The 11,937-nt window shown below is 50.9% G+C and overlaps 7 protein-coding genes across 7 annotated transcripts; 4 read left to right on the top strand and 3 right to left on the bottom strand.

Annotated features, from left to right (window-relative positions):
* Positions 1–86: 86 nt before the first annotated feature.
* Positions 87–685, bottom strand: CDEST_04072 (uncharacterized protein; the record flags this gene model as incomplete). The annotated part of the gene is made up of 2 exons (XM_062920231.1): positions 87–294; positions 357–685. The coding sequence occupies one exon, from the start codon at positions 683–685 to the stop codon at positions 413–415; it is 273 nt and encodes a 90-aa protein (XP_062776282.1). The 3' UTR covers positions 87–294; positions 357–412.
* Positions 686–2,625: 1,940 nt separating this feature from the next.
* On the bottom strand, positions 2,626–3,240 carry CDEST_04071 (Putative LysM domain-containing protein; the record flags this gene model as incomplete). The annotated part of the gene is made up of 1 exon (XM_062920230.1): positions 2,626–3,240. The coding sequence occupies one exon, from the start codon at positions 3,238–3,240 to the stop codon at positions 2,626–2,628; it is 615 nt and encodes a 204-aa protein (XP_062776281.1).
* Positions 3,241–4,899: 1,659 nt separating this feature from the next.
* CDEST_04070 (Putative glycoside hydrolase family 71) lies at positions 4,900–5,499 on the top strand (the record flags this gene model as incomplete). Its single annotated transcript, XM_062920229.1, has 2 exons — positions 4,900–4,980; positions 5,053–5,499. 2 exons carry the CDS (start codon positions 4,900–4,902, stop codon positions 5,497–5,499), a joined length of 528 nt encoding a protein of 175 aa, XP_062776280.1.
* Positions 5,500–5,511: 12 nt separating this feature from the next.
* CDEST_04069 (Putative glycoside hydrolase family 71) lies at positions 5,512–7,893 on the top strand (the record flags this gene model as incomplete). Its single annotated transcript, XM_062920228.1, has 6 exons — positions 5,512–5,628; positions 5,694–5,924; positions 5,984–7,000; positions 7,066–7,298; positions 7,361–7,592; positions 7,651–7,893. The coding sequence occupies 6 exons, from the start codon at positions 5,512–5,514 to the stop codon at positions 7,891–7,893; spliced, it is 2,073 nt and encodes a 690-aa protein (XP_062776279.1).
* Positions 7,894–7,958: 65 nt separating this feature from the next.
* CDEST_04068 (uncharacterized protein) lies at positions 7,959–8,258 on the top strand (the record flags this gene model as incomplete). Its single annotated transcript, XM_062920227.1, has 2 exons — positions 7,959–8,086; positions 8,111–8,258. 2 exons carry the CDS (start codon positions 7,959–7,961, stop codon positions 8,256–8,258), a joined length of 276 nt encoding a protein of 91 aa, XP_062776278.1.
* Positions 8,259–8,604: 346 nt separating this feature from the next.
* On the top strand, positions 8,605–9,066 carry CDEST_04067 (uncharacterized protein; the record flags this gene model as incomplete). Its single annotated transcript, XM_062920226.1, has 2 exons — positions 8,605–8,664; positions 8,728–9,066. The coding sequence occupies 2 exons, from the start codon at positions 8,605–8,607 to the stop codon at positions 9,064–9,066; spliced, it is 399 nt and encodes a 132-aa protein (XP_062776277.1).
* Positions 9,067–9,194: 128 nt separating this feature from the next.
* CDEST_04066 (uncharacterized protein) lies at positions 9,195–10,068 on the bottom strand (the record flags this gene model as incomplete). The annotated part of the gene is made up of 2 exons (XM_062920225.1): positions 9,195–9,674; positions 9,763–10,068. The coding sequence occupies 2 exons, from the start codon at positions 10,066–10,068 to the stop codon at positions 9,195–9,197; spliced, it is 786 nt and encodes a 261-aa protein (XP_062776276.1).
* Positions 10,069–11,937: the final 1,869 nt, after the last annotated feature.

Here is an 11,937-nt window from a genome sequence, read left to right as displayed (position 1 = left end):
CAGGCCGGGCGCCTGACTGGTTCAGGTCGAGCCCTAATGCACCAAAGAGAGAACAGAAAACAACGCTTGGCTCCCAGTAGGATCTCATGAATGGAATGGATTTTGGCAAGGCAATTGAGAAAACTCTGTTTCCAATACGTATCTCAGCTTTTTTCCCCCAAAGACCTTTCAATTTATCCAAGTTTTGACAAGCAGTAGAAACATTCTCAGTTTGTTCCACAAAGCGTCAATAGGAGCACGTAATTGATTCAGTGCCCCATTTCACCTCCAAAAACATAAAACATATATGCTCAGCTGTAATTTCTGTGTTAGATTCTAAAGTGAGTTGGCTTATGTATCTCAGACTGAACACATACCCTTAACTTGAGATGCAACTATCTTCACAGATAATCACATCTGATGTAAACAAGGACTAGTTGCAGCCAGCATTCTTGAAGCCTGCCTTCCTACAATCCGATGCACAGTTGTTGAGGTTTCCAGACCCTGCTATCCATTTGTTGCCTGGGACACAGCAGCAAAAGCCTGAGACAAAGGTGAATAAGGATGCAGCAGCGATTGTGAATACAGCAGCCTTCATGTTGGCGGTCACGGGTGTAGAATGACTTTCTAGAAATATTAGCGACAAATGGCTGAGGCAGAATAGTTTTATAGAAGGGGGTCTGCTGAGTAGCCTGCTGAATGGCATTAAAAGTGTCTATGAGATCTAGAGAAGCGCTTTCTTTTGTATTAAGAGGCATTCGGATGTATTAGTGATCCATACAATCTACCTGTAGTCTTCTTGAAAAGTAGTTTTTTATTACTCAATCTAGCGTAACTCTAACAAAGGTAAGATTTAAAATTGCTAGTAAGAGTTAAATCTAGCCTGCAGGTGGAGGAAAAGGGCGTTGATTGTCCTGTATACTTAGGACATGATGCATGATTTAAGTAGCTTTTACAGGTATAAACCATGTTAAACCCTTTCTTCTTTATCTTCTTTTTGGAAACTTCTTAAGCTTCCCTTGTAAAAGTTTTTTCAACTGTCTAGGTTACCCCGCCATCTGACAAACCCTATTACACTGCAAAGTAAACAAATATGTGCAGCAGTGTAAGTCATAAGAGAAGCTGATTTATTACGAACGCAGAAACACTACTTAATTTCCTGAGCCTGTTGACCAGCTAGCCTATGTAGGATTAGATTAAATTTAACTCAATGTGAGTGCAAACGTAGTTGTTTAGCAGAACGAGGGAGTACTTGCCAGTACCAAAGAATGTACCGCAGGGACAAGGCGGCAGAATGGCTGGAGAAACCGTGGGTCTCTGGCAATTAAGGCTATTCACAGAGCAGATTCCTCACCAGAGTCGCCTCATAGGTGTTAGCAGTATTCCATTGTAATATACAGGCGGGACATTCTGAAATTGAAGATATAAACACATGGAGACCTATTTTCCTGGCTTGTGGGGCTGTTCAGTAGACTGTAGAGACTGTTGCAAGCCTCATTTGGAGCAGTGACTGTGGAACGTGTGCTTACTCCTCGCTTCAATCTCTCAAGCCCATTGCTGAACTACGAGATTGATGCCATGACATTGTCAGCACCCTTGCTAAGAGGGGTTTTCCCTCCCTTGCTTGACCTTGTGGGTCTTTGCCGACGGATTAGCTCGTCGGCAAGATTATAACTTTTGCTACAAAACTTTACCAGCAGTTAACTTTCTTCTATATTTCTTTTCAGTCCGCCGGATAGGCTTACCTTGTCACTGTTTAGCGGCAGGTGTAAGAATTAGACTGGATTTGGTGACGCGAATCGGATCTTAGCTGTCGTTGGTTGCCAGCCGTAATGTCCTGGATCAAGAGGCAGGTACACATCAGTGAAACTGTTCACTGCTGCATTAAGACAAAGCTAATGTAACATGCGTTTTTCAGCTGTTGCAACTCCAAGATGCTTTGTGTGTGCTATGCAGACGAGTGACACAGCACCAGTATCTTGAAACTGGCCGAAGATTGCATCACGTAAGTCTATGGTTCCGCGGGATTGGATGACGTGGCTCCTCCCCTTCTGCTTCGTGTAGGTTTGCTTTTGCAGTCTCACCACTCTGCTGGAGCCATCATCTCAAGAGTTGCAGGGGTAGTGCGCTGGGTATGTCCGTGACTTTGTACGTTGGCAACGCAGACGGTCACATGCATCTTTAGCCCGATTGAGAAGAGAAGTTGAGAGTGGATTCACAATGCGCTTATCACAGTTTCCCAAAGACAAACATGGAGAAGAAATGGAGACAGGAGACCACGATCTCCTAAGTAACATTGTTGAAGCTAGGATCTAGGCCACTCCGCCATGCCACTTCCAGCAGGACTAGTCTGGGAATTTTGAGGAGCTTGACGCCAACGGGGTCTCGGATGCTTTGTTGCTTGAAAGTGCTCGTCGTGGCGTTGAGCCCCTCTGGCACTGGATGCCCATATTTTACCCTAGAAGGACCACTGCCTGATTGTCATGTAACTCAGTGATGCTTATGTTAGTGAACATGGCGACGAGTGTCGTTCGTCATGGCTACTGAATCATTAAGCGGCCTGTTGCTGATGACCGGGGGTCTGTCAGGATAGTTTAGTAAAGTTGTCGCAACCGGCGAGGTAGGGAGACTTCAAAAGGGTGCTGCTCACCCTACGCAGATGTAGCCTGTAATGGCATTCAAGTTGTCGCATTGAATGTATAACCTCGGGTTCCACTCGGCTAGGCTCTTCTGCCCAGCGCCATACGCCTCCAGCAGCGACTCGCATGAATCTTCAGGCTTCAGGGGGTGCATTTTGCACTTGGCGGGCAGGCACAAGTCCATGCCGGCTTCGAGACCACCGCACCAGCCATCTAGCTTGTCGTTGGCTTCCACGAGGTCCCTGCTCGGCACCTCTTGCGCAACGGCGATGCTGTCGCACGTGTCGCCCTCCTGGACACGGTAGGTAGTGGCACATTCGGATGACATGCGTCGCGCAGACCAGTCCTGGAGGACCAAGGTAGGGGACTCGGGGGAGGCGGACGTTTGGCTCTGGACATACGGCGGCTGGTTTGTGTAGGCGTAGCCCTTGACGCTGCAGCTGGACATGGCCGCCTTGAACTCGCCGGCGCGGGCCTCAGTGTGGCCAATGGGCGAGTTGACCTCCAGCTGTATGGGCCCGAGGATGCATTCGTCACATTCGCGGGGCGTCGAATCAGTATCGTTCCGCCATTCACTCAGCACGTAGTCGCACGCGTTTCCTGTGTCCCTGTAGGGCGTCATATCAATATTGCTCCTGTGAGGATGGGAAGATCTACTCTCACCTGTGTTTGTAGCACGATATGTCATATGCATAGATGTAACAGTATACGATGTAACTAGCTATGAACCGTATTAGTTGGGTAACAAACAAGAGATATTTGATAAGTTACAAAATTGGGTACAGCGCCAGGTTGTGGTCAAAAACGTCGTGCTTGGGATCGCAGTTGTTCTGGATTTTGGTACGCAAGTCTGAAAGCGAGGTTCTGCAGCTTTTGGTGCATATCTCTTCAATCCCACTGACATCGAGAAGGTCAACTCGAGGGGATCTAGTGTGGTAAGTAGGGCGTAAGGAACAAATGACCTCTGGATACCTACTTAGACTTGACATGGCTCATCAGCAGGACAGAGCAATCTAAGACGGTGTCGAGTGCCTCGAGGCATTTTGGGGTCAGTTCGAACGACTCATAGGAAGTTTGCAACAAAGGGAACTGCTGGGCCTGACATATCGGTAATGAAACCAAGCTGGCCGCTACAGCAACTATCTTCCACATAGCGGGTTGATCCTACAGAAGGACAGAGCGCCGAGGTCTAATTTTTCAAACTTGGAGGTTGAAAGAGGAAGAAGAAATCACCGGCCTGTCTGACCGATTTAAAATGGGCATTGAGAAGGCGAGAGGCGATGCCGATGACACGAAGTCTGGACACTGGCAAATTTGGAAGGGGGGCTCTTACCGAAGCATGCAATAAATTGTGGTATCACCCTTGCTTGAGTCGATATGGTCAATTTTGTCAATGAGTTGCTGTGCCCGAGGTGGCGAGCATTAGAGACAAAATTTTCACCCCGCTCTTCACGTCCAATATCAGGCGGTTTGGTCCAAGACCTCTGTCTCCTGTCTAATTGTGAGCATGACCCCGATCAATTATTGCAAAAGTCCGGCACTACAGGGGCTAGTAGACCATGTTGTGTCCTGTTAGTGGCTGTCCGTGGATGTGTTTTCCGCAATCACTTGTTGGTCAATTATGCTGCAAGACACAGACGGAAGAGGAGACTGATTCGGACAAGCCCCCACCGGCCCGCTTCCGGTGGGTGTTCATTGTGCTCAGGACATCAACTAAGCACTCCTTGTATAACGATAAACGTGACACTTTCTTGCATGATCTATCTTGGCAGTTGGTTCTCCTGCGTTGCGAACCAGATCACAGCTCGAAAAATGTGTTGCCAAGGTACAAACCCGCTCTATTCTCCACAGTAAATAGCACCCTGTTCTAACGGACACCGTCAGTTTTGAACTCGAGTCAACGGAGCTCACTTGTCAAAAACTCGAGACGACTAGCGTATTAACTCATGGTAGGCGTGCAGTGTTGGGCATCTTTGCCATTGGCTAATGGAGGGCCGACCCTGTGTGTCCAGGCTTCTCCCGTTCCAGATTCAAGACTCTGAATAACTGGTGCTGTCGAATCTTGCAGATCCGGGGTCCAGGGCTCCAAGGGCCCCGGCCATCATTCTTGAAAGAACTCGGAAACAAGACGAAGCGGGTCATTTCGATGACTGTCAGAAGCATTGATCACTTGCATTGATAAATGAGTGTGATCCTATAGTCTCCTTGCCTATAGTTGGAGCATATGAATCTTGCTCATTAGTCTTTCTTCATAAGCTGCAAGAGTTTTCATGAGACAGCAATGAAATTTTTATTCATTTTGTTGAAGTTATTGTCATGGGCAAAAACAGCCCTTCACTGGACTTCTTTTGCCCATTTCATGGTGAGCTGGCCGTACTTTGGCCGGAGAAACTACTCTGTGTCAATGTGTCGCTGACTTCTTTTCCCCTTTCAGGTTGGCAACACAGAGCGCAATTCAGGACCTGACTGGATTGACGACATCAAACTGGCCCAAGAAGCCCTTATCGATGCCTTCGCCCTCAATATGGCCCGAGGGGAACCAATGAACGTCAAAGCCATTGCAGACGCCCTCTCAAACGCCGAGGCACCAGGTTTCAAGCTCTTCTTCTCCTTTGACTACGCCGGCCGCGGTCCCTTCTCGAAAGACGAGGTAGTCTCATGGATCAACAAATACGCCCCTAGCAGTGCCTACTTCCGGCACCAGGGGAAGCCCCTTGTCTCGACCTTCGAAGGCCCTGACCAGGCTGAAGATTGGCACGACATCAAAGCAATAACCAACTGCTTTTTCGTACCGGACTGGTCGTCTTTGGGCGCTGGGCCCGCGGTAAGAGCAGCTAGCGGTGTTGCATATGGACTCTTCGGCTGGGCCGGCTGGCCATGAGGAGCTCAGGATATGGAAATTTACGTTGACGCATCGTATATGGAGGCTCTAGGGGGCAAGCCATACATGATGCCTGTCTCCCCATGGTTTTATACTAATCTTCCGGATACAGCAAGAACTGGCTGTGACGTGGCGATCATCTATGGTATGACCGCTGGATACAGGTCAACACCCTTTTGCCTGAATTCGTTCAGATCATCTCATGGAATGACTACGGGGAGAGTCATCACATCGGGACCATTCGAGATCACGCTCTTGTCGCGTTCGATAAAGATTCAGGCAAGGCCCCATTCCTATACTCACTCGATCATCACGGCTGGCGCGTCCTCCTCCCATTCGCTATTGATCGATACAAGAACAACAAGGCAGTTGTCACCTACGAAGGCGTTTCTTCTGGTACCGCCCTACACCCAAGCAGGCCTGTGGTACAGGCGGAACAACCGGCAACACTGTTCCACAACTGCAGATGGAGTTCCAACCTTAGGACATCATTGACGATGCAGTATTCTTCACCGTTCTCGCTACTGAGTCCGTGAAGGCTACGGTGTCTATTGGTGGCGCAGAGTCTCAGGGTGTGTTGCGAGACCTTCCTGACGGCGGTATCGGTCTGTACCATGGAAGTGCGCGCTTCAACGGCCGAACTGGCGAAGTAAAGATCACAGTATGGCAAAAAGATGTACTCATTGCTGATCAATCTGGCCCTGCAATCAAGAATTATTGTCGCAACGGTATGACAGGCTTTGACGCATGGGCTGGGGGGCGGCTGACCTCCAAGGCCTCAAGACCGGTTAGCACCCCATCCCTCGAGGACGAGGTTTGCGTCAGGGGCACCGGTGCCAACGACTTCGACGTCATTTGCAGAGCCACCTGCTACTTGGGATACTGCCCCAAGTCTGCATGCGTCTGCAGGGCTACTGGTGCCCAGGTCAAGCTCCCGCCTGAAGTCCCTGGTGAAGTGTTCCCAGCCGAGGGCTTGAACTCCAACTACATCGGACTGTGCAACTATGCTTGCCTTTACGGAGCTTGCTTCTCGTCCTACTGCGGTAAAACGAAGTATCCCCTGATCGAGCCGACCGTGTCATCTTTCAACCCCCCCTCTTGCACTTCAGGCACTGGCGACGGAGACTGGTCGGTCCTTTGCAACTTCGCCTGTCGCCACGGCTTCTGCCCAATCTCCAGGTGCAAGTGTACGAGTCAGGGACCCCTCAGCCTACTGAACCCGACCCAACAGACTAAGGCTGTAAGCCGCATTGGCGAGGACCACGGTCTCTGCGCTTTTGCCTGCTCGCGGGGCTTGTGTCCCAAGCAGGCCTGCGACGCCAACGACGGCGAGCAACAAGAGCAAACTAATCCGCCAGTGGACCAGATCGAGATGCCACACCTCGATAGAGACTGCTACATGTTTCCCGAATGCGTTGACCTCGACAATCCCCAGGCATCCAGCTGCAGCAACAGTCATACACGGGTCTCGTTCGACAAAGGCTCTTGCTCAGGGCGCTATGTGAGTTGTATTCTGCGCACCAATATGGGTTTGGTCTTCTACATGCTAATAGGGAGCGATTGTAGGGACGTCCCATTTGTTGCAAGAACACCGTTCTTCCGACAAAATGCACGTGGCGAGGCAGCGGGGCTGATTGCAACGGGCAATGCCACAAGGGAGAGGTTACCCTCTTCGAATCTCGAACCGGGGGCGATCCTGGAGAGAGCGACGACACGTCATGCAACCGTGGACATAAGACGTTTTGTTGCGAGCTCAAGATTTTCAAGGAATTGACTAGTCAATGTCGCTGGACTGAATGGTGAGTCTGGCCAAGCGAGGATCCAGCCATGGCCTTCTGTCAACTGACGTTCTGAACCGTAGCTCTGGGGGATGCACGTCTGACGAAAGTCTAGTTGCACAGAGAACCGAAAACAGCTGTCTGCTTGCTACAACACCGCTTAAGTACTGCTGCAGGAATCATCCGCCTACTCTCTCAAACTGCCACTGGGTCGGCCAGGGCGACTGTGCAGACAACAACTGCAACAACAAGGAAGTTACTTTGCTTTTAGCTTCGGTCGGCCTACTTGGTAGTGCTTGTGCATGTAAGTCGCAGGTCCTTCATTCCTACGTTTTCTACGCTAACTGTGATCTTTAATCAATGGTGGGGGCAGAAGACTCTCTGCTGCACGCCGGAAGAGGCCTTCTTGGGAAACGGACAGTTACCCACGCCGTATTGCACATCAGAGACAGAAGAAGGTTGCGCTCCTGATGAACAGGGTTCGGATCGGCTTGAGCACGACTGCGAAGATGACGAATGCGGACACGACAAGCTACGCAGAGAAGTGATGGCTGTGCCTCAAGAATTTTCTCTGGCTGGTCTGGCTTCTGAGGAAAGGTCACTCCTTGAGGCCTGAAATGGTGGAAGACGGAAACTCACTGTGGTAATGCAGGATATCTTGAACGCCATGTGACGATAACAATGATTATCTATGCCAGGGAGTATCATGGGGTGGGCTCGCTCCACGACCGACCTGGTGCCTCGGACAACATATTCCAGCAAGTAATATGTCTCCCACACCTCATTTGGAAGCACTTTGTAGCCCATTTGTTCTAACACGGCTACTTCAACAGGCAGGGCCCTGGGTGCGGCAATCCAGACATACTTATGACTAAACGCGATCCAAAGGTTTCAAAGAAATACATAGGGAAGGATTTTGACACAGAGCGCCATCCAGATGTGAGCACTTCAACCCTAGACTGCCTAAGAGTCGAGGGGTAGTAAAAGTTTGAGCTAACCTGCAGGGAACAGCTTCAGTTCACATCTGAGTTCTTGGGTTTTTTGACTAGCGGCACCCTCCCGAACAGAAAAACATCTCTCTTCTCACCAATAGATGTCAGGCACATTCAAATGTAGTGGGCAATCAAGTTCCCTAAAAAGACCTTCCCGAGAGCAGGCATAAGCCAAGCTGTCTTAATACCACAAGACTACTTTTTATATCAATATGGGTCGATAGGAAACTGAAAGCCTCTGCTTCTTTGTGAGAAGAAACTAAACAGCATGAAGGGAAAAACTTTCGGGTTTGATGATCCGGCTTCCTGTGTCATAATGAGAGGTTTGCAAGATGATGCGTTGCTCGGTGATTAAGCTGCACAGGAGGAACCTTTTACTACCATCGCCAGGGTACGTTTTCGCAAACACCCAGACTTCACACAACGGCGAGAGCCTGATACTGATGCACATTTTGTAGGCAATTGCTGTTTTCAACTACCTCCATCACCCTGACGTTTTACCGACGGTCCACACCAACCGACAGAATCTCATTGGTGCAGCTCGTTTTCTTGCTGGATTGATCACTGAATTTGCGAACCTGGAAGCTCTCATCATGGAGTTCGATAGCGCCTGGTATGAAGAAGCAGCCAGCAACACGCGTAATTGGGTGGACGACATGCTGAACGAGATGGAACAAGCCCTTGTTCCCTTGGTACTCTCGGGCCGGGCACCACCAAACACAGCTGCCATTACCGCCTACATAGCAAGGCTGAGAATTCGGAGGGGAGACATCAAGGCATCGCCACGCAAACAGTAGTTGGGCAGTGTGGAACAAACAAGTGTACCAATCTTAACCGAGTTTCCGTTATCTTGCTATTGAAACGACGGGTCGAGCCCACCCCCTCCCCCTCTAAACCTTCGACAATCCTATCCCGTAATACTTGTTCAACTAGGCATCGACCTTTTGCCTCGAGGAAAAATAGCAGGTGGACGCTGGTAGGACTCGTCGTCGTCCAATCCCTGTTGGAGAAGGTGCTCGTACATGCCCCCTACGTAAATAGCGTTGCAATACATCCACCCAACATACTTGCGAACGCAGCCATCAATGAGGGGATAGCCGCCATCATTCGCCTCGTTTTCCTCCTCATCCTCCTCTCCCTCATCGTCGTCGTCTTCTTCCTCATCTTCTTCTTCCCCATCTTTTTCTTCCTTAACCCCTTCTACCTCATACTCGCCACAGTCATCATCATCATCATCATCAGTACCGTCAGTTCCATCCGGTGTCCAGGTTCGATCAATGAAGGCAAAAACCATTGGCGGTAGGGAACTTTTGAACAAGGCTGTGCCGTCGTTTGCCTCCTGAAACTGGATGACGGTGTCAAGGCACTGCTTGTCGACGTAGAGACAGTAGCGGAAGCGGGGCATCTGGTTAGGTAATTTGTTTGTTATAGCTCTGACTGGCACCGCAGGGACGTTTTGCTCCGACACCCATTTGGTTGAAGTGCTTCCTAACGTCAGACCGGGAGGCGTTGTCAAGCATGACGCGGTCCTCGATTACGACCCAATCAAGGTTTTGCTCCAGCAGCTCGGCGCGTCGATTCTCGACAAGGTCGTCGTGACAGAAGCGCTTAAGGCGGGTGAGGTAGCGGTTCCAGAGTTCGTCGTCACCGTATGTGCAGCGGTACACAACGAAGCCCCATTTGTGGATGCCAGTGCTGATCATGCTGAGGCAGGTGCGTTGGTAGATGTCGCGACGATAGAGGGAAAGGTGGGTAGGCAGCTCCGCAAGCGTGCGAGCGTCGAAGTTATCTGGCTCCATGCTGTATAGGTAGAGCTGTTTGTCTGGGGGATGGAATGGAGGTAGTTGGTAGAATGGAGAAGGAGAGTTGTGGTTGTGGAGGATAAGTGCGTGCTTTCTAATGGCATAAACAGGCATCAGTACATGCATATAATGGAAGCTCACAAATGGAACGCAAAGTTAGATGCATGCTGAGCTTAGTCAGAAAGCAGGCCGCCTATACATCTATCTCTATTGGCTGGCGACCCGATTCCCGGTATTGTCTTGCGGTTCCTATTACACTATTACACTACCCTTGTGGAGCGGTCAGCTGCATACAGTCTGAGCATGGCATCTCGACTGATTATGAGATGCCCTTGAGAAACCAGAACCGCAACTAGACGGCCTGCACCAAGTCGAGTCCCACGGCCAACAGCGACGCCTGTGGGTGTGTCGGTGGGGGCCGGGGGTGGGGGGGCCTTGAGCAGCTCGTTTACCGAGCTTATTCGGACGAACGACTCCTGGATCAGCCGTTCCCCACACACACCTGCGCCCGGTCGGATGCCGGAAGCCCGCCACGAAGTCGGTTACCTTGGCTGCAAACCCTCTGTCCCCGCTCCGGTTGCCCGTCGCCGTCGGCCGCTGCAGTGTCGGCCTCGGGGCCATCTACGAGGAGCGGATTGTTTAGCCAGTCGGTCATCGTAGCAGTGCCAGTCAACAAACCCGCCCGTCTTTTTCTTGTCTTCTTCTTCTTCTCCTCCCCCTCCCCCCCTTTGCTCTTCATCTTGGGGGGTGAACTTCACATCGCAGTCAGTGCCGGGACAAGGTCGGCCGGTGGCGATGGTTTCGCCGGAGGTGGGGGTGCAGGTCTTCCTCGTACTGTACAGCATGTAGAACGTGTTTGTGGAGTCCTTCTCGCGTTCAAGGAGCCGCTGAACGTGGTGGGGTGTGGGGGAAGCACGGCCGGCTGCGGGCGCGTAGCCATAAACGTATTGCCGGCGTGGTAATTAGACTGCGCAATGGTTGCTTATAATGCAGCCTGTTTAGGACAACCGTGACGAGGAAGTCGAAGTCGAGGGGCAGCAGAAGAGAGCCGCCTCCGCCGCCGCCGAACAGCACGTCGTGGTTTGCGGTGCCGATTGCATTGGGCGCGATGCGATGGCCTTGGTCCAGGTCCAAGATAGCTTATCCTCCAGTGCCATTGCGCAATGCGCGACGCCCGCGACGGGCAGCATGTGCGGCTGCTCGCCTAGATCCCCGACGGCCGCCTCGAGAAACGCGCGCCTCGTCGCGTCGTATCATATCACGATGGAGAAGCCCGCCCGCCTAGTGCATATCTTGGGCGGATGGATGGTAAGTACGGAACGGACTAGACCTGCTTCGGAGCGTGCCGGCTTGTCATTGCGGCCTGCCAGCCCCCCCCCCCCATTACCGACCATCCACCGACGCTCCGAGTGAAACTCGCCGCGCCTCAATGTTGTTTCTACCAGGATGGATGGCTGGGATGAGTTACCATTAACCCGGTGAGATAAGCTCTTAGTTTGAAAGACAAGTGCGAAAGTCTAAGCGATAACTAGCGAAAAAATACCCGTGGGTAGTGGCTCCTAACATCCCGTGTTTGGAACCCACAATAGGCTTTGACCAGCCTAGCATATCCTTACTTGCTTGTCTCAAGCAAGAGTCTTTTGGAACTGGTGAAACGGGTCGTCGCAGCTGAGAACTCTACGTTGGCGTTCAAAAAAAAAAATCCAATCTGCCCGTTTCGTGGAGAATCATCTTTTTCACATTACACTCTAACGATGCATCATACTGATTGATACCAGGGGGTGCTACAGTACACAGTAACTGCCGGTTAAGTTCTCGAAAAAAAAAGGGAGGTTTTTGTCTGAGGCGTCAGTCAGCTCGTCAGCT

Source organism: Colletotrichum destructivum, chromosome 3 (genome assembly GCF_034447905.1).
Source record: "Colletotrichum destructivum chromosome 3, complete sequence".
NCBI classification, from domain to species: domain Eukaryota; kingdom Fungi; phylum Ascomycota; class Sordariomycetes; order Glomerellales; family Glomerellaceae; genus Colletotrichum; species Colletotrichum destructivum.
Note: the sequence above shows the minus strand (reverse complement) of the source record. Positions and strands in the feature narration are given on the sequence as shown.